This window comes from Ailuropoda melanoleuca, chromosome 5 (assembly GCF_002007445.2).
Source record: "Ailuropoda melanoleuca isolate Jingjing chromosome 5, ASM200744v2, whole genome shotgun sequence".
Lineage (NCBI taxonomy): Eukaryota > Metazoa > Chordata > Mammalia > Carnivora > Ursidae > Ailuropoda > Ailuropoda melanoleuca.
In genome coordinates, this window is record NC_048222.1 from 64783773 (window position 1) to 64806050 (window position 22278).

Below are 22278 nucleotides of genomic sequence, written 5' to 3' on the forward strand. Positions count from 1 at the left end.
CTAACCCTGAGAAAAATGAATTTCTCTATGTTGCTGCTTAAGACCCTTGAAGTTTGATTTGAATTCATTTCTAATATGCTATGTGAATCACTTTTAGCTGTCTTTTGTGTTAAAATAAAGTTTTTTTAATATAATTCGGATAATAAAAAAAAAGGCATTTTAGTATGCAGATAAGGCAACCCAAATTAAAACAAAAAAACCAAGGGGCGCCTGGGTGGCTCAGTCGTTAAGCGTCTGCCTTCAGCTCAGGGCATGATCCCAGAGTCCTGGGATCGATACCCACATCAGGCTTCTCTGCTGGGAGCCTGCTTCTTCCTCTCCCACTCCCCCTGCTTGTGTTCCCTTGCTCGCTGGCTGTTTCTCTCTGTCAAATAAATAAAATCTTAAAAATAAATAAATAAATAAGACAAAAAAAACCCAAAACCAAAACCCTACCCAATCAGAGAAAAACTAGCTCAGTATAGAAGTTATGGTTTGGAATCCAAGGAGAAGCATGAAGCATGACACTCAGTGCCCGGACAGAGTTCAGAAACAGTGGGTTTCAGCCCAGGATTGATTGCTGCAATGAAATTGCTAAACTTCTCTTCAGCTGTTATCCACAAGCAGTGTCTCATCCATTCCTCTGGCCCAGGCCACAGGCCACGAGTCCAGCGGTGTCATCTCAACTGGCATCCAGCAATGGAAACTGCAGCAGGCCTCAGGGAATGTTCTGGCAACTCTTTTAACTCTTTATAGATGCAGAATTGCTACAGGTGACCAAACTTTGGAGCCAGCACTGTAACTAGAGTGACTGCCAGGGAGTTCTCTGAGAAGGGAAATAGATTTCTCCCTTGCTGGTGAATGACTCATTTGGCAGAGCTTATATCTTGAGGGCAGACTGAGATGACCACTCCTCCCTCGGCTCCAAAAAAAAATTCATTATGGATTTTAGAAGATATCTTCATTTTTTATTTACTATCTTTAAAAAAACAATCCTCTGTTAGCTTCCTGGGTCATAAACGGAAGGCTAGAGTGTGTGTGTGTGGCTTTTATGCTCCTCTGTCTCCTGGCATAGCTTGGTTCCCCCCACCAACACTGAAATTCCTATCACTTGGACAAGTTAAACAAGGTCATATGACAATGCCTGGGCTAACTCCTTTCACTTAAAAAATTCAAGGGGTATCGTTATGTGTTCAGGCTAACAGATACTGAAGAGTGGCAATTTGTTCTCCCCTCAGTGTTTTACAGGGGGGACATTCTCTGGCTAGCACTTGATTCTGCGTAGCACTCCACAGTAGACAGGAAGAGGGGAGAAAGTGTTCAGAATCAAGGAAGTGGGATGGGAGAACATTTTCCAGTTTTTTCCATCACTATTTACAAAGGAGGTCCTGGGGTTCTCAGTGTCTTGCAGTTCCGGGGGCTCCATAGCGCCTCGCAGAGCAGTGGCCTCCTCACCATTTACTCTTTAAAAAACAGTTGGTGTTGTTAAGTTAGTGTTTTTCAAAGCATGCTCGTGCTTTTACTGCACCAGAATCACCAAGGTATTTGTTAAAATGCAGATTCCTGTGCTTGACCCCAGACCTACTAAGTCACGGAACAGGGATGAAAATAAACATTGTAAGTAACCCATGAAATGATCCCTATGAACCACAAAATCTGAGAACTCATTTTCAGCAGTTTCATTTCATAACTTTGAAGTACTAACAAGTACCAAAAAAAGGGGGGGCACCTGGGTGGCTCAATCTGTTAAGCGGCTGCCTTTGGCTCAGGTCATGATCCCAGGGTCCTGGGATGGAGCCCCCCCACCCCCATCGGGCTCCCTAGCGGGGAGCCTGCTTCTCCTTCTCCTGCATCTGCTCTCACACTCCGGCGCTCTCTCTCAAATAAATGAAATCTTTTTTAAAAAAAATTACTAAACACACACTAAAAGTGCATTTTACTTTGAAGAAAAATAGGGTTACCTGCTACAGAACTTGCTTTTTGTTCTTTAAGATTTTATTTAATTTCCTGGTCATGCCTCTTGGTTATATGGATGGCATTGTGGCCATGCAGGATTTGGAAGGAGTGCACTTGGTATAAAAGGGGCAAATGAAATAAAACATGGACTTCTTTTTAAGTCTACAGATTTTTGATAAATACAAATGTGTGAGAACTTCAGTCTTTCAAAGTGACCAATGGTTATTTGATATTCGGTATTTATAATATATACTAGGATATTTTTAAAAATCCATTTTGGTTTTTTGATATTTAATTTTCACTTTTCCAGTTCAAATGGCTCTTTAAAGATGGATCCGAGCACAGTTCAAACATACAGGATACTTGGTTTCAGTGGTTTCTGGAATCACACCTAAAATCTAAGGAAAGAGTTTGAGAGTTGTTTTTAACAAAAGACAATCAGCACCATCTAGTGGATACAAATAACCTCTTTTTTTGAGTTCAGTCCAGTGAGGAGGTGGAGAGCAGGCTTTGGAGCTGGGTCGGAAATTCAGTACCAGTTCGTTTCTGAGTGACCTCAGAAGAATGACTTAATTTCTCTGTGCTCCCCGCTTCTCAACTATAAATCCGCATGATAATAGTGCTGCCTCATAGGATGTTATGAAGTGAAGTGAGATGGTACATCTATGGCATGTCCCAAACACTCAGTAAATGTTATTTTTCACTTAGGCTAAGCCATAGACTCCCGGGACATGGGAGCTCTCCAGTGGCATACATTTTTAGCTGCCCTCCAAGATAAGTGGCTATTTAGTGTAGCTCATAAAATCTGTAATACAAGGCTTCGTGAGGTTCTGCTCCTAGTACGCTGTCACATTTGGCTGAAGCTTATGGCAAGAAAACGGAAACTCGGGCAGCAAAGCTGGAATGGTAGTTGGGGCCCAGATGGAATACAATGTGGCCTCCCTCTCATTCGTTCAAATCTGACTCCACTTAGCAGGGGAAGGTCAAGAGTAGAGAGACATTTAAAACAAAAACCAACTCTGAAACCACTGCCATATGTCACCGACCTGGAATGAGACCAGGGATGTTTTAACTTAAAATATCTTGACTCTGGACGAAATCTTTATGAATTATTTTGAAAGGCACAATACTTTCTAGAACATGTTTGGGCTTTTTGAACACAACACTTGAGAAAAATACGGCGCTCCCTGATGGATCTGAATATGAATGATTTGGAGGGTGTCACCTGCAACAACGGACACAGAAGTATTTCAGGAAATTAAAAACAAAGAGATAGCGTATTGTGTGCTAATACACAACAAAGACAATTTGTTAAAATTTGCCCTCAAGGCACCTACAGCCTCTGGGAGTTCACTAAAGGTAACAGCAGGAGATTAACAAAATGAGGACAGAAAACAAGATGAGTTTCATGCAAAATGACAACGATGGGCACTTAGTTTGGTAAGACTACGGTGAAGTGACAGTTTCTGTTGAACCTGAATTTTCTTTTCACTTGCTTTTTATGTATCTTCTGTTTTATAGATTTTAAAAGCAACAGTTAAAAAAAAAAAGGCATAGGTCATAGCCTTGATTTCTTAGTTGGTTTTCTCTCCCCACATCCCCATAAAATCTGAAATATGTTACTTTCTTAGCACCATTAGTCGCCAAAATTAAAAATGGAAAGAGTGGCCTTTATTCATGGAATATTAGAATTGGGCGGACATTTGGAGTTCATCTATTGTCTAGCTACTCCAGGGGTCGGTGGACCAGAAGCATTGGCATCACCTGGGAGCCTGTTAGACTCATGGGTCCCACCTGACACAATGACTCAGCATTTTAACAAGAGCCCCAGTTGATGGATCTGCACATTAAAGTTTGAGAAGCCCTAGAATTTCAGGTTCGTTGGCTCTCAGACTCAGTCCTAGGATCAGTGGCTCATGAATCTCCCCAGGTGATTCTAATGCAGTCGAGTTAAGAACTGCAAAACTCGTCCAACCACATTTCTCTAATGAGGAAATTACGGCCTACAAAAGTTTACAGATTTACCCAGAATAAACCAGAATAAACCAGCTATTTCGTATCAGAATCCAAACAATGTTCTCTCTTCTCCTTATTAAAAAAAAAAAGTCAAGGGAACAGAGCGTAGGGAGTGTGGAGATGAGGATTATTATTATAATTCTTTTCAATTCTTTTTAATTCTTTCCTTTTCCTTTTCCTTTTCGAGAGGGAGGTGGGGAGCGGCAGAGAGAGAGTCTTAAGCAGGCTCCGTGCCCAGTGCGGAGCCTGACACGGAGCCTGATCCCACAGCCCCGAGATCACGACCCGAGCAGAAATCAGGAATCAGAAGCTTAACCAGCTGAGCCACTCAGGCGCCCCCGGGGATGATTATTTTATACAAGGTGGTCAGGAAAGACCCACCTGAGGAAGCGGATGGCTGAGGAAATGAGCCAAACGGATAGTTGGGCAACTGTATTCCTGGCAGAGGAGGCAGAGGGCGCGCTCGTGTGCGTGTGCGTGTGCGTGTGTGTGTGTGTGTGTGTGTGTGTAGGGGATTATTCCATCTTAGAGGAACAACACGGAGTAGTGTTTCCCAATTCCCAACATAGTTATCTTTGGAAAGCAGAAACAAGAAATCGAAACTGTCAGCAGTTTTCAAAATCTTAAGTTATTCTTAAAATATTTTCAACCTTCTTCATATTCTTGTTATCATGCTATCTGTATCATTTAAAAAAAATTTCATTCATTATTCATTCATTCGAGAGATAGAGAGATGGGGTGGGGGGCAAGGAGCAGAGGGGGAGAGAATCCCGAAGCACATTCTGTGGTGAGCACAGAGCCTGACTTGGGGTCAACCTCAGAACTGCGAGATCATGACCTGAACCTAAACCAAAGAGTCAGGTGATCAACTGACTGAGCCACCCAGGCACCACTTGAATCATTTTTTAAAAGTGTTTGTAGGTGTTTCTGTGAACTGTAGCCTATAGCAAATATTCAAATACTAGAGAACACAGAGAACATCACTGGGTACCATTGGAATAATGTGACATACAAATCTTCAAGCAAGGTTAACAGCACTTCACACAATCACAGGTTGAAAATTGCCCAATTAAGGGCTTATTTTTGAGTAAAAATTTGTTATTTCTTTGAACACCACTCATAGAATTTGTATAAAGTATACAATGAGTATCATTTTATTCATATTTATTTTATTTGCATTTGCAAGTAAGAGTCACTGGTAGCAGCAGACATGGCCAGGAAAACACACTTAGAATATGGCACCGGCTCCGAGCAGGAATAACCAATTGGATTGTGACTGCATCTCCAATCCAGATTCCCAGGATGTTGACCTCAATTTCTCATGCAGAGCGTTAGCATTTCCTGCTTTTGCTTTCAACTTGACATGAGTGGATTTCTTCAGTAACATCTCTATGCTGATAAAGTTTAATTCTTATAGGAGAATTAGAATACCTTTTCCATTTTTCCTGATTTCTCAACTTTTTTTTTTTTTAATTTGGAAAAACATGCAAGTATCCTGATCAATGCTGGGAAGAAATTCCTATGCAGAAACACTAACAAGGAGGACAGTGAGGCTAGAGCAAAGTTTACCAGAGAGAGGGTGGTAGGACTAGAGTCTGAGAGCAAACAGAGGGCCTGGTCCTTCAGGATCTGTGGGCATTGTAAGGGCTTTATAGGATATGGGGAGCCATGGAGAGTCCTGAGCAGAGGAGTGACATGGTTTGGCTTCGGTTTTGAAGGCATCATTCAGGCTGCTGTTTGAAAGTAGTAGGGGCAAGGAAGGCAACAATGAAGAAGGAGGTTGTTACAAAAATCTAGGTGACAGATGATGGCAGTATGGACCGGAAGGGAAGCATGGAAGGTGGTGAGAGGTAGATTCTGGATATATTTTAAGTGTAAAGCTGATAGGATTTATAACAAATTGATTGTAGAGTGTGAGGGCAAGAGGAATTGAGGACAACTTCAAGGTTTTTGGTCTGAGTCTGGCAGGATGGAGTTACCATTTACTGAGATAGATAAGACAGTGGAGTGGGAGTGGGGGTGACTGTGGAGAGGTTTGTTTTTTGACATGTTAGGTTCAAGATGCTTCTTATATGGAAGTAGAGACATCTTCTAGTCGGTTAAATAAAAGTGGAGTTCAGGGGAGAAGTCTGGGTTGGAGATAGAAACACAGGATTTAGCAGTATATGAATGGCATTTACAGCCAGGTTTTTAAACCCAGTTTTTAAACCACTGCCCTAGATTGTAGCTGTGGTTCCCTGAGCAACTCACTTCACCTTTGTCTGTTTGCTTCACTGAAAAACACTTAAAAGAATACACATCCTACCTACCTAAAATAATAAGGCTAAAGGGGCTGTGTATGGGAAAATGCCTTGTAAACTGTAAAGTGCTGTCCATACTAGAAAGCAGAGATTGATGGTACAGAGGATGAAGAAAATCAGTTTGGGGGTCCCATGGAAATTGTCATGCACTGAAGATGAGAGAATCCACAAAAAAGGAAAAATGCAAATAAAAATCATTACTCTTTTGGACTGTAGCCCAATCTTGCAAAACTCGTATTTTTTATTTACATGGAATCCAAAATATAGCAAGAATTTCAAATACATGATCTTTTTGAGCTGCACAACTATCTTGAGAGGAAGGAATTATAATTCCCATTTTACAGAGGAGGAAACTGAGCTCAGAGAAGATGACAGACCTACAGGGCATCATATTAATGGTAGAGGGCCACATCAGCGTCCAGATGTCCTCCTTTCGAGTTCAATCTAAATAGGAACAACCCTTTCCCCAGCCACACCGTCCGCAGGAAGACAGAGGAGACAGTAAGGCTGCCCTAGCTCTCCAAGGTCCAACAGCGTTCCTCGACGCCCCTAGCTCCCCCCCCCCCACACCTTGTTTCCGCATGGTACAGCCCTTTTCTCTTATCGCGAGACTGGAAGCCCAGGGCTTCTGGTTGCCAAGGGAACAGCGTTCCCGGAGGCGGGAGGGCTTTGGACGCACAGCAACTTCCCCCCTCCAGAGAAGCTGTGGTGGTGGGAAATACCCCTCCCCTTTGGGGGACAGGGGGTGACTCTGAGTGTCAGCGGTGCGCTTCTGCGTCCGTCAATGATCTTCCGACTGGCGACTGCCTCCCAGAGTTTCCGCGGGGAAGGTAAGGCACGGCACCTGTTAGGACCCCACCTCCATCGCCGCGCGACCTGCGGCGGAGTGAGTGGGGCGGAGTCGCGTCAGGGACCGCAGAAGGGATGTCAGGCAGAGGGGCAGGGCCAATGAGAGGGCGGGGCGGAGTCGTGTCCGGTTGCTGGGCCCGGAGACTGGCTGTTAGGGCGAAGGGGCAGGGCTAGTAGGGGGCGGGCTCAGCCGGGGGTGGGCGGGGCTTGGGAGAGAGCGGGCCTTCCCCATCCAGACAGAGGCTTCTGCCTCTATGGAGACTGTCGCCAGCGTTTCCACATTCCTGACCTTAGGACCTTCTATCAGGGACTCCTACTGTCCTGTGCCTCCTGGCCCTTAAGTTCTAAAACTTACATTAAAAATTAATTGCCAGTCATTTAAAATAGACGGTAAATAGCAAAGGATGCTAATAGGTATGTCACAGGGGGGAAAAAGGTGGGCAGTAAACATTTGGCTGCAGACTCAATTTCTATCTTAATGAAAGAAATGTAAATCAGACTCCCAGATATCTTTGACGCTTACCAGAATGACAAAGATGAAAAAGCTTTGATGATGACCAGCTTGACCCCAGGCCGGAATGGGGAAAGAGGCACTTTCATCACACCCTGTTGGTAGTGTAATTTGATATAACCTTTTTGGGGGACAATGTGCCGTGACACCAAAAGTTGAAAAGCAAGTACTCTTTGACTCAGTGTACTTTATCATCTGGATATATACTTTGTTTAGCCTCACTAAACAAAGATTCGCACAAAGAGGTTCACTTAAAATTGTGTGTGCCATTTGTGCTTGTGTTGGTGACGGGTAGGTAGGTATAAAGGATAGAAGGTTTGCAGATGCCTAACAAAAGCGAGATCCCTCAAGTCTATCAACAGTGGTTCTTGAGGTGAGGGAAATTTTGACTTTTAAAAAAATATTTTTTTAAAAGATTTATTTATGAGAGAGAGCATGCAAAGGAAGAGAGACAGAGGGAGAGAATCTTCAAGTGGACTCCCGGGAGGGGGAGCCCGACTTGGGGCTCATCCCCTGACCATGAGATCCTGAGCTGAGCCAAAACCAAGAGTCCAACGCTCAACTGACTAAGGCACCCAGGCACCCTGGAAATTTTGACTTTAAAAAGTTTTACACTCTTCTATATTATTTGACTTTTTGCTTCTCATGGGCATGTATTTCTTACATAATAAATATATAAAGTAAAATCTATCATAAAATACTTTCAGACAAAACCATGAAAATAAATATAATTCCATTTTTTAAAAAAGATTGGCTATTTATTATTACTAAACAGAGGAGGATTCATTTTCTTTCAATTCTTCCTTTCATCCAAAAATACCAAATTATGGCAGCCATATGTCCCAATTTTGATTTTAAATGATCCGTGGTGATTACATTTCTTACAAGCCTGTATGAAAAAATTTATTTTTATTTTTTAAAGATTTTTATGTATTTGACGGAGAGAGAGAGCACGTGAGAGAGAGCACATGAGAGAAAGCACAAGCAGGGGGAGCAGCAGGCAGAGGGAGAAGGAGGCTCCCCATTGAGTAGGGAGCCTGATGTGGGACTCGATCCCAGGACCCTGGGATCATGACCTGAGCCGAAGGCAGATGCCCAACTGATTGACCCACCCAGGTGTCCCTGAAAAAGTTTAAATTAATCTTGTTTGAAATGAATGTTATAAAAAGTTGATATGTGTTAGTGGTGATTTGTTACAATTTAGAATCTGGTCATATATCATCTGCTTAATGGAGTATCATGAAGTAAATAATTTTTATTTTTGAAAAACCTTTAATGCAATAAGAAAATGCTTTATCATGTGACGTTAAGTGAGAAATATACAAGTCCAGTTTTGGTGGAAACACAAAGAGCAAAAATGAATAAGAAATATGCCAATGATTTTTAGCTCAGAGTGGTGAATGTTGGGTGATTTTTATTTATTTTTGAATACACTTTAATTATTCTAGACATTTTTCTACAATAAATAAATTAATTGTGAATTCAAGATATACTTATTAGAAAGTCAGAAAATACATATAAGTGAAAGGTAAAATAAAAGACCAAGAACAGGGGCGCCTGAGTGGCTCAGTCGGTTAAGCGTCTGCCTTTGGCTTAGGTCATGATCTCAGGGTCCTGGGATCAAGCCTCACATTGGGCTCCCTGCTCAACGGGGAGCCTGCTTCTCCCTCTCCCTATGCCTGCAGCTCCCCCTACTTGTTCTCTGTCAAATAAATACATAAAATCTTTAAAAAAAAAAAAAAAAGACCAAGAACATCCAAGAACCCACCAATCCAGAAGAACCCACCTCTGTTACTTCTCTGATTTGTTATCATCTTTTCAGGTCCCTTTGTGTATATTTCTTTTTTTTTTTTTTTAAGATTTTATTTATTTATTTGACAGAGATAGAGACAGCCAGCGAGACAGGGAACACAAGCAGGGGGAGTGGGAGAGGAAGAAGCAGGCTCATAGCGGAGGAGCCTGATGTGGCTCGATCCCATAACGCCGGGATCACGCCCTGAGCCGAAGGCAGACGCTTAACCGCTGTGCCACCCAGGCGCCCCGCTTTGTGTATATTTCTTTAATCAGAGAATTTAATTTTTTTTTAGCAAAATATCGACATTTAGCAAGATATTTTCTTTCTTTTCCTTTTTTTTTGATATTTTCTTTCTTTCCTTCTTTCTTTCCTTCCTTCTTCCTTCCTTCCTTTCTTTCTTTCTTTCTTTCCCTTCCTTCCTTCCTTCCTTCCTTCCTTCCTTCCTTCCTTCCTTCCTTCCTTCCTTCCTTCCTTCTTTGCCTATGTAGAAAAAAGTAACAGATAAGGGGCATTAAATTAGGATCTTATGGATGTATTTTCAATGTTTAAGAAGAAATCTCAGTAGCCACATAGAAATTCCACAAGAAAAATAAAACATTGTCAAAGAAAGTAATCAAATGATAATTAAACACTTCTAATGACAGAAGCATTAAATGTTGATTTAACCAAATACTATGCCTTAACTATATTGAGTGTATGTGCAGAGGAGTGAATTCCTCTATGTGAATTCCTTGTTTATGCCCTTAGCCAGTATTCTTTTGGAATGTCTCTTTTTCTTATAGATTGGTAAGATTCCTTTAAATATGTAAATTCATTAACTTTTTGTGTATCATCTGTGTTGCATCTATTTTCCCTAGTTTCTCAGGTGCCTTTTACTTTAATTTAGAGTTCTTTTTGTTTGTTTTTTTATTGACATTCAAGAATATTAAATGTTATGTGATGAAATGTGTTCGTCTCTTCCTTTTGATTTATGCTCTTGGTGTTATCTTTAGTAAGTTATTAACTTATTACATAAATTATATTTCCTTTCAGTCCCTTGGAAATTTCTTATTTTACATTTATTTATTATTTTGAAAATTAGTTTTTACTTTTATTAAAGTAGTATAGTACAAAATGTCTAACTCTACTATAACATTTGTGATAGAAGAAAAGAGAAGCAATTCCTAGTCTCACTCTGCAGAGGCAACCACCCTGAACTCGTAAATATTATGCTTATTTAACTGTTGCTTGGCTTTATCAATTTTTGGGCATTCTCTTTGATTTCCTTTTATGAGAGATTAGATATTTTATACTACCTCTCTTCTTACATATTCCTCCCCAGATACACTCAATACAGGTAAGACACAGGATTGGGTTAAATCAACATTTAGTGCTTCTGTCATTAGACGTATTTAATTATCATTTGATTACTTTCTTTGACGATGTTTTATTTTTCTTGTGGAATTTCTATGTGACTATTGAGATTTCTTCTTAAACACTGACAATACATCTATAAGATCCTAATTCAATGCCCCTTATCCATTACTTTTTTCTACACAGGCAAAGTCATAAGGTGGTCAGTTATGTCCCCACCTACCTTAGGAACTATAATTTATTTCATTTATTATTTCCAGGAACAAAATAATAGAACAGACCCATTTCTAAAGCAAATTGAAAAATTTCTGGAGCCTTTTAGATGATCCATGTCATTGATGGCTCTCTGTGCTGCTTCTCCTTTACTGACAAGTTCTGTACCGGCTCGGCAAATGCTTCCATCTCATTGCTACAATAAGTCTCCCCTGACAGCCTGCTCATGGCATTTGCAAGACTTTTGGCCTTTCGGTGACTTATGCTTTTTGACTGTGACGTGATGGGCCAGGGTGATCCGTCATCCCACAATAATAATGTCAGCGCCTTCCTGAGTGAGCCCAAATGCTTTTGCCGAGTTTGAAGAATGTTGAGATCACGGCCTTTGTCACTTGCTAAGATGGAAAGAGTTGACCTGCTGGTCCCTTCGGCATCCGCTTTGGCACACTGAGTGGTTGGAGGCCAAATCATATTACCCCGCCTCAGGTTGTTTATGTTTGTGCTTCCTCCTGTATCCAGAACTTCCCTGGACTCTGCCTCTGCTGCCCAAAAAAAGAAAGAAAGATGAGTTATTTTGTAGAGTAAAAAAAGGACATTGTTACACTTGCTTGGGTCAGAGGCAGTTGCCTTTCCTCTTTCTGTTATGAGAGAAATGGTTTAATTCATAATTAATAGAAATTTAGGGAAATTATGAAATTTAGGGAAGGATTGTTGGAAGATCCATTTGTATGTAAAGCTAAGTATGAGAAGGGAAAATCTGGAATTCTCCCTATTTCTTCCATTTTCTTAGCGTGCATGATACCCCAGCGTTACTGCACAGATCTGAAAGGGTCCTGATCTAGGGCACAGTTTGGAAGGATCAAGGTGCCTGCAGTGCCCAAGTTCTCCCACTGGTTTAAAACCATCCTGCCTAATAATCCTTGCTTCGGAAAACAGCACTGGGAATAGGGAGCCAGAGGGGTGATAGGCCTGTGGGTGGTGTCACATGAAAAATTCCTCGACACAGACGTCTTTTGATGAAATTAGGGTAGGGTGACTTTGGTAGCCACATAATCCTTATTAACAAAGATTCCGGGTTAATTGTGCATTAACTCTAATGAAACATGTAAGCATACAGGTCATAACTTTCTTTAATTTCTTGTTTATTTCAGGGTATCAATGGATATTATAAAGGGAAACTTAGATGGAATTTCAAAACCAGCCTCAAATTCAAGAACACGTCCTGGGAGCAGAGGTTCAAGTACTTCCTTGGAGGTGCTGTCACCGGAACCAGCGTCCTTCAAGGTACTTTGCTGTTTAGAAATGATTTCAAGTCCTTCTGAACTCTAGCACTTGGTAAACCAAGGCTGCTGTTAACATCCCACTAAGGGCTGCTCTTTAGAGGCTGTGTTTTGGGAGCACGCATAGATTTCTTCTTGGATTTTACTTTAGATCATTTATAATGAAATTTCTGTGTCCTTTGTCTACTCCTCCCCCTCCCTCTTTTGTTTTTTTGGTTTTTTTGGAGTGTGGCATATTTGTTCACAGCTGTACTTTGTTAATGCTCATTTGTAAACTTTTTTTCATAAGAAATCTTTGTATTCTTTTTTTTTTTTTAGATTTTATTTATTTATTTGACAGAGATAGAGACAGCCAGCGAGAGAGGGAACACAAGCAGGGGGAATGGGAGAGGAAGAAGCAGGCTCATAGCGGAGGAGCCTGATGTGGGGCTCGATCCCAGAACGCCGGGATCACGCCCTGAGCCGAAGGCAGACGCTTAACCGCTGTGCCACCTAGGCGCCCCCATAAGAAATCTTTGCATTCTAATATCTACTATGCCACCCTTGACTCTTAATATGAAAAAGGTTCAATAATTTTAAAAATAAAGTTTGGGTCAAAGACCGTGTGGTATATATTTAGTAGTACCTTACCTGGCCTGACTTCCTTTTCTTTTCTTTAGTGGTCTCTTTTTCTTTTCCTAAAATATCTAAACTTGATGTTTTTTAAGAAATCAGTTTTTTAAAAAAGATTAATGTATTTATTTTAGAGAGAGAGCACTAGCGGGGGTGGGGGGGCAGAGGATGAGGGAGAGAGATTCTCAAGCGGACTCCCCGCTGAGTGCGGGAGCTGGATGCCGAGCTCCATCTCACCACCCTGAGATCACAACCCGAGCTGAAACCAAGAGTCGGATGCTTAACTGACTGTGCCAGCCAGGTGTCCTGGAGATCAGTTTTTCTGTTGGCAATATGGGACTGTTTGTTTTAAGCTGTGGCAAACAAAAATTTGAAACCTTACGGTAAAAAAAATCTTTGCAACATTATGAATCCATACTCATTTATTCTTTTTATTTTTTTTTTTTGAGATTTTATTTATTTATTTGACAGACAGAGAGAGAGAGCACAAATAGAGTGGCAGGCAGAGGGAGATGGAGAAGCAGGCTCCCCACTGAGCAGGGAGCCCGATGTGGGGCTCGATCCCAGGACCCTGGGATCGTGACCTGAGCCGAAGGCAGATGCTTAACCGACTGAGCCACGAGGGCATCCCTCATTTATTCTTTTGATTTATGGACTAGGCTCTGTGTTATAAAACTCTCAGGGTGTTTGTTACGATTTAGTGCAGGAAATAGAAAGCACTCTGGGCATTTCCAGCAAACAAGGATTGAATACCAGAAGTTCAGCTTCTCAAACTCAGTGGAAGGCCAGCAGGAAAGGAAATCATGGGAGGGGACTTCCCTTGGATTGTTGGTTCCTGGTTGCACCTCCATGACCGAAATCAAAAAGCTGCTGCTCTTCTGGCACTGCCACCAGTCCCTCAGAACCACGAAAGTGACTAGACATACAGAGATGACTGCCTTTGGTATTTCTTGCCAACTTCCTATCAGGAGCTTGGGAAGATGGCTCTACTTCATGTCTGTGGCCCAGATCTCGTGCAGATGCAGCTAATGATTCTAACATGCATCAAGAACTGCAAGTGGCTTGTTAAAAATACCATGTCTAGCTCAGCTCTCTGTTTTGTTGCATCGAATCCAGCACCATTACTGTGTGTTAACTCTTGTTAGTTGTGTAATAATTTTTGATATCTGGTAGGATGGATCTCCCCATCTTATTCTTTTCTAGAACCATCTTCGCTATTTTTGGTTTTTAGTTGTTTTTGTATTTTAGACTGGTTTTTGAAGTCTTGTGAAAATTGCTCTTGGGGTTTTGACTGAAATTGCTTTGAATTTATAGATTAATTTGGAGACAGTTTCTAACTTTATGATATTAAATCTTATCTATTAACATTGTATCTCATTGATTTGTTTGTTTCTTCTTCTTCTTCTTTTTGGTGGGTAGCAAAGCAAGGCTTATTAAGGGATAGTACAGAGCTCCCAAAGAAGGAGGGGGCCCAAGAGGGTTGCTCGCTTTGACTTGTTTCTAATTTAATAATTTACATACTGTGAAATTACTTTTTAATTTTAATTTAATTTAATTTGTTTTTATTTATCTGTTTTTAAAAAAAGATTTTATTTATTTGAGAGAGAGAGAGAGTATTAATGGGGAGAGGGGCACAGGGACAAGCAGACTCCCCGCTGAGCGAGGAGCCCAATGTGGGGCTTGATCCCAAGACCCTGAGATCATGACCCAAACCAAAGTCAGATGCTTAACCAACTGAGCCACCCAAGCACCCCAAAATTTACTCTGTTTTGATGTACAGTTCTGAGTTTGGCAAATGTGTAGAGTAGTACCATCATAGTAAAGATATAGAACAGTTCTATCACCCCTCAAAAATTTCTTCATGCTACCCCTTTGTCCTTACTCAGTCTCCCCTACTCTTTTTTTTTTTTAATTTAAATTCAGGGTGCCTGGGTGGCTCAGTTAGTTAAGTGACTGCCTTTGGCTCAGGTCATGGTCCTGAAGTCCTAGGACTGAGTACTGCCTTGGGCTCCCTGCTCAGTGGGGACTCTGCTTCTCCCTCTGACCACCTCCCATGCTCTCTCTCTCTCTCACATTCTCTCTCTCTCAAATAAATAAATAAAATCTTTAAAAAATAAAATTTAAATTCAATTAATTAACACATAGTATATTATTAGTTTCAGAAGTAGGTTCAGTGATTCATCAGTTGCATATAACACCCAGTGCTCATTACATCATGTGCCCTCCTTAATGCCCTCACGTAGTTACCCCATCTCCCCACCCACCTCCCCTCTAACAGCCCTCAGTTTGTTTCCTGTGATTAAGAGTCTCTTATGGTTTGTATCCCTCCCTGATTTTGTCTTATTTTATTTTTCCCTCTCTTCCCCTGTGATCCTCTGTTTTCTTTCTTAAATTCCACAGAGGAGTGAAATCTTATGATAATTGTCTTTCTCTGATTGACTTGCTTTGCTCTAGTTCCGTCCATGGTGTAGCAAATGGTAAGATTTCATTTTTTGATGGGTGTGTAATATTCCACTGTGTGTATATGTGTGTGTGTACACCACCTGTTCTTTTTTTTTTTTTAAGATTTTCATTTATTTATTAGAGAGAGAGAAAGAGAGATAGTGAGAGAGTATAAACAGGGAGGAGAGGGAGAAGCAGGCTCCCTGCTGAGCAAGGAGCCCGATGCAGGGCTCGATCCCAGGACCCTGGGATCATGACCTGAGCTGAAGGCAGATGCTTAACGACTGAGCCACCCAGGCACCCCTATATACCGCCTCTTCTTTATCCATTCATCTGTCGATGGGCATCTGGGCTCTTTCCATACTTTGTCTATTTCAATCTCCCTTACTCTTAATCCTGGAAAACCCTGATCTATTCTCTGAACCTATTGTTTTTCTTTTTCCAGAGAGTCATATGAATGGAATTAAAAAGTATGTAGCTTTTGAGTGTGGCTTAGCCTGTTGGCACAAGGCATTTGAGACTCCTCTACTGTTATATGTATCAGTAGTTCACTCCTTTTTACTAATGAGCAGTGTTCCGTTGTGTGGGTGTACCACAGTTTGTTTTTCCATTCCCATGTTAAGGAGCATTTGGATTGTTTGCCGGTTTTGGTGATTATGAATAAAGCCGCTATAAATATTTGTATACTGATTTTTTTTTGGGGGGGGAGTAGTTTTTTATTTTTCTTGGGTAAATACCTAGGAGTTGGTATGGGTTGTATGGTAAGTGTATGTTTAACGATAAAAAACTGCAGAACTGTTTCCTGTTCCCGTGAGAAATATGAGAGTTCCAGCTGCTCTTCATCCTCACCAGCAGTTGATAGTGTTAGTTTTTTAGTTTTTTTTTAAAAGTTATTCTAATATATAGTAGTATCTCATTCTGATTTTAATTCACATTTTGCTGGTGACTCATAATGATGAATGTGTTTTCATGTGCTTATTTGTAATCCACATACCTCGTTCAGAAAGTGTATGTTTAGGGGCGCCTGGGTGGCTTAGTCATTAGGCGTCTGCCTTCAGCTCAGGGTGTGATCCCAGAGTCCTAGGATCGAGCCCCACATCAGGCTCCTCCACTGGGAGCCTGCTTCTTCTTCTCCCACTCCCCCTGCTTGTGTTCCCTCTCTCACTGGCTGTCTCTCTCTCTGTCAAATAAATAAATAAAATCTTAAAAAAAAAATAAGAAAGTGTATGTTTAGTTTTTTTGCCTAACTTTTACAATTGTATTTTTTTCTTACTGTTAACTTTTGAAAGTTCTTTATATATCTTAGAGTCTTTTGTCAGATATATGATTTGCAAATATTTTCTCCTAATCTGTAGATTGACTTTTCATTCTTTTAACTATGTCTTTTGAAGAGCAAACATTTTCAATTTTGTTAACTGCAATTTGTCAACATTTTTTTGAGGCTTGTGTTTATTTCTTGCATCCAGAAACTCTTTGTCTAAGCCAGGGTTCCAAAGATTTTCTCTTATGCTTTCTTCTGAAAGTGTTGAAGTTTTATGTGTTACATTTTTATGTTTTGCATTTAGCCTCTTTTGTTGCCAATGAGAAGGCTTTTGTAAATCCGATATTCATTACAGTGTGTGCTGTCTAGTTTAGGTATTTTTCTCTGGTTCCTTTAATTTTTTTATTTTTGTCTTTGGTGTCTACCGTCACTCACCTGTGTATGGATTTATCTCTATCATCCTTCTGGAGACCAGAACTTCTTCAATCTGAGGATTTTTGTGTTTCGTTTATTTTGAAAAATTCTCAGCCATTGTTTTTTCAAATGTTTCTAATATTGTCTCCTTTTTTTCTCTTGCATCATCCTGAAAGTCATATTAAATGTCTTTTGAAATTTTCCCTTCTATCCTTTATGTCTCTTATCTTCTTTTTAATATTTTCTATTCATTTCTTTTTCTGCTTCATCCTGGGGAATTTTTAACATATATTTTTAAATTTTTGAATTCTTTCTTATACTATGTCAAATCTACTTTTTAATCCATTGAATTTTTATTTTTTAAAGATTTTATTTATTTATTTGACAGAGAGAGAACACAAGCAGGGGAAATGGCAGGCAGAGGGAGAAGCAGACTCCCCGCTGAGCAGGGAGCCTGAAGCAGGGCTCGATCCCAGGACCCTGGGATCATGACCTGAGCCAAAGACAGATGCTTAACGACTGAGCCACCCAGGCGCCCCTAATCCATTGAATTTTTAAAGTTAATGATATTTTTTAATTTCTGGAAACTCTTTTTAGTTTATTTTCAAGTAACCTAAAGATGTTTGGTGCTAATGGAGTGGAGAACTATGGATAAAATTATAAAATGGGCAAAGTTTGTCTTTTGTTCTCTAGTTTAATCTTTTTGCTTCATAGCTTCCTGCTCTTTCTGAGTTAGGATCATATGGGATGATATATATGAAAGGTCTTTTTGTGTCCTGAAGTGTGTTATTATCCTAGTATGTTGCTAATATCTAGTTATGTTTTATATATTCTATATTCCCCTATATAAAATCCATTCTCTGGGAAAGGTCGGCCAAATTCATTTAAGCCAAGATATGAATAACCGACAGGGCTCATGTGATCTCTTCCAGCCATTTCAGCATTTTCACAGAACTATGTAGCCTTAAGGATTTACTGGGTATTATGGAATTTAAGGCTTTAACCCGGCCTTTCACAGAAGTGTGTTTTTGAACAGGGAACCCTCTTTAACACCTCCAAGATTACATAGAGGAGGCATTGTTTTCCTTGTTTATAAGTTAGGCCTCCGCTGGTTTCATTCCATATTGGATCTGTTTTCTTTTTTGTTAAATCAAGGTAGTCAGGCCTGTACCATAGCGTCACTGTGAGGAGTGAATGAGACAGAGTGTGCAAGGTACTTAGCACAGGGCCTGACCGGTATTAATTCCTCAGGAAATGTTGGCTCAGATTATTACACCACTGACTCAGCTCAGTTCCGCTGGGGCTTATGTCCTAGTCCAGGTGAGCAGAGATGCTTGAGTGCAGTTCTGCGTCCCTGGCAGTTTAATTCTCCACACCACCCACCTTCTGCCCTGGAGATTCACAAGGGGGCACAGATTACCGGGGGCCAGGAGTTGACCACGTGGGTCAGAGAGAACCTAAAACCCTCCAAGGGCTGGATTCCTTTGTTGGGAGGGGAAAGGTACTCCTCCCAGAAGTGGCTGACTCTCTGTCTCTGAGGTTTTGCCTCTCCTGTGGGCAGTGTTCACTTCCAGTGTGACTCTCACTATCACTCGCAGCTCTCAGGGCACTACGATCCCTGTTTTTCCCCCTGATGCAGCCATGGATGTCTTTTCTTGCTCTCTCTCAGGAAAATACAGCTGCCCCAAACTGGTGTTTTCAAAATGAGCGTTGCTAAAATAGAAAGAGAAACCAAAATGAAATAGAAAAACTGTGAATAGCTTAAAAATAATCACCAAAGCACACGGTTCTGACTTGAAGAATCTCATTAGAAACACATCTCTATTCAGACTCTTCGCTTCTCAACTCTTTGATAGCCACACGTGGCTAGTGGCCATCGAATGGGACAGCAGAGCTCTAGACCTCTGACTGTCCCTCCGAGCGGAAGCTCAGGGAGTGGCACCATCATGGCTCATGTCCAGAGCTGGCAGAGAGTGGTTCTTTTTGGGACTGATTCCTGACCCTTCTCCATATTGCTGGAAATTGCTGGAGAATGGGGCATACCTCTTTGGTGCAAACGTTATTAAATGTAATTATGTAGTTAAATTATATTTAATTAAAAAGTGTTATATTTCTAGACTAGTTTAACACTAGTGTGTGTGTGGGTGTCCTCACATACTTACATTAGTGTTAAACTAGTCTAGAAATGTAAAGTTTTAAAAAATATATTATTTATGAAAACTATTTCTTTGGAAATAATTTAGGGTGATACTGCAATCAAGTTGAACTCTGGTAAAGAGAACCACTCAGACAGCAGGAATGCAGAGGAAAGTAGAAACAATGATGATGATAAAGGGGAAAAGGACTCTGAGCAAAAATTGGTGGAGGATGGGTCAGATGAAGATCTGAACTTCGTTCAACATCAGACAATTCCTGAATGTTCAGGTAGGATAATCACTAAGGGAATGGCTAAAGACAGCGACAGATTTTATAAAATATTAGAGTTATGTATGTTTTTCATCAGCTATGTAGAAATAATAGTTAAGAAAAGAGGCATACCTTTGTGAGCACTGGTTTTTATTTAGAATAATGTTGAGTCCTTAAAAACACTTTAGAAAATAATGAAATTTGTCATTTAATAAAATTATTATTGTGGCCATTTTACGTTAATCAAGTAGGAAGTATTTCTGCACTTTATGACATGATTTATTGATCTTTTTTTTTTTTTTTTAATTTTTATTTTTATTTATTCGACAGAGAGAGAGAGACAGCCAGCGAGAGAGGGAACACAAGCAGGGGGAGTGGGAGAGGAAGAAGCAGGCTCATAGCAGAAGAGCCTGATGTGGGGCTCGATCCCATAACGCCGGGATCACGCCCTGAGCTGAAGGCAGAGGCTTAACCGCTGTGCCACCCAGGCGCCCCGATTTATTGATCTTTTAGTTGACTAAATTATGCAATAAAATGTATCCTGTAACTTACAAATGCCTTTTAAGGGATAATCCCATTTGATCTTAATAACTCTTGGATTTTAAAAGACTCCTTTTTTTCCCCTGGTTATTAAATTAATACTGGTCAGAGTGAATTAGAACAGTATTTCTCAAAATGTGGTCTGCAGAGCCCTGGGGGATTGCTGAGACCCTTATAGGAATTTTGCAAAGTAAAAAACTACTTTCATCATCATACCGATATTACCAGTAATATCATTCATTATGTATTTCATTACTGAAATAATGCCATTTGCCTTTTCGTCCATGGAATGGACATTTGTAGTGATGCTACAAAAGGCATGGTGAGTAAAATCGCCAGGGCTTTCACGTGACTAAAGGCGATGTGTCATATTGAACTAGTAGTCATCGTGGTCTTCATGACCAGGCACTGGCAGAAGGAAGAAATAGCCAGTGTCACTCAAGAACGTCTTTGATGGAGCAGTAAAAATTACTAATCTTATTAAATCTTGGTTTTCAGATATACATCTTTATAATCCCCTGTGAGGTAAAATGGGAGGTATATAAAACAATTCTGCTGTAAACCAAAACATGAAGTTTGTGTTGAGGAACAGTACTTGTATGATAGTTTAAGTTGAGAACTGAACTGGCCACTTCTTAATGGAACACCATTCTTTTGCGAAAGAATGACTGACGACAAACTATTATCATTAAGACTTGGGTATTTGGCAGCCTTTTTTTTTTTTTTTTTTTTTTAAGATGAATGGAGCCTGTTACTTCAAGGAAAATAATTGACAGTAATCTTTTGTCAATGATAAAATTTGGGCTCGTAAGTGAAAATTAGAATTTTGGAAAACTTGTGTGTGCCATTCCAGTAGTTAGACTTTTTTGATAAGCTCTGGTGACAGTATTAACCAAGTGATTTTTAAAATATATTAAATATTTAAAATATTTTAAAAATTTAATATATTTTAAAAACGCTGAAATATGTTAACATTTTGAAGGTCTGCATAATTCAATGAACCACTATTTTCCAAATAACCAATGTAGGGTAAAAGATCCATTCAGCATGAAAGATAGATGCATGGGTTTTAATAGAACAAGTACAAAAAGCTCACTGATGTGGTTGCAGATTTCACATTACAACTACTCTTTAAGAAACTACCCCTTGTCGAGTTTTGATGTAGTATCAAAGAAGAGTATCCACAATTATCTGAGAAAGTTATTACATTTCTCCTCCCCTTTCCAAGTACTTGTCTTCATGAGGCCAAATTTTCTTCATATACTCTAAGTGAAACAAGAGATTGCAATAGATTGTACAAGCAGATTTGAGAATCTAGCTGTCCTCTATCAAGCTAGATATTAAAAATTTAAAACAATGCCATTCTTCTTAATAATTTTTTGGAATATGTAGTTATTGGCCATAAAAATGTTATATTTATGTTAATATGTAATTACTAATAACATATTATTTTTAAATGGATAAATAAATCTTTATAATATTTTTCAATTTTGATTTCTAATATGGTAATTATCAATAGATGTAACATAAACAAAAGCTACTTTGGGTTCAAAATAATTTTTAAGGCTGTAAAGGGAAGCTGAGGTCATAAGCTTTGAAAACTGCTAACTTAGAGTATGTCTGGGATGAGGTTAACTCTCAAAGTTGGGCCGGGTGACTCAGGATCACAGTTATCAGGAAACGAGGCATTATAGGTGAGATTAGCTGTTGGCCCAGTTTAAAGATTTCATTTATTTATTTGAGAGAGAGAGAGAGAGAGAGAGAGAGAGTGAGAGCTCACGTATGTGTGGGCGCAAGTGGGGGAGCAGCAGAGGGAGAGGGACAGGCAGACTCCGTGCTGAGCGTGGAGCCCAACTCCGGGATTCAATCTCATGATACTGAGACCATGACCTGAGCCAAAATCAAGACTCAGACGTCCAACCCACTGAACCACCACCCTAGGCACCCCACTGTTGATCCAGTTTACTCTGTACTTGTTTGTACTGTTTCAGAACTGCGTGAGTTCCTTCATGCATGAGCTCCTGCCATATAGACCATCTATGTATATGGAGGCTGAGAGTACTAGGACTGGCAGTTGGGAACTAGAGCTAAAGGCTGTTGCATTTGAAATAAGTAAGCAGTAAGGTTTGCAGAAACTCCTTATTAATAAGATCAGTATTCTTTTTGGATAAGCTAATTCCCTTCTGGCAGTATCTCCTTTTCCTTAAAGAGGAAGTGATATACATTATAGAGAAACACACTAGACTCTCTGGATTTTAAAAAGTTGCAAAATTTGGTCTTTCTTAGCAGAATATGCCATTTCTAATGATCTAACCTGGAGTGGCTGAGACTTTAGTATTTGAGCATTTATG

General features: G+C 40.2%; 1 protein-coding gene across 1 annotated transcript in view; it reads left to right on the top strand.

Moving 5' to 3' along the window:
* The first annotated feature begins 6898 nt into the window (after positions 1 to 6898).
* The window catches only part of FSIP1 (fibrous sheath interacting protein 1), a 185367-nt gene continuing 169987 nt past the window's right edge, over positions 6899 to 22278 (top strand). The window contains 3 exon segments of the mRNA XM_019802523.2: positions 6899 to 7081; positions 12124 to 12256; positions 19225 to 19405. Of these exon segments, the coding sequence (XP_019658082.2) occupies positions 12131 to 12256; positions 19225 to 19405 (307 nt within the window). The 5' untranslated portion in view covers positions 6899 to 7081; positions 12124 to 12130.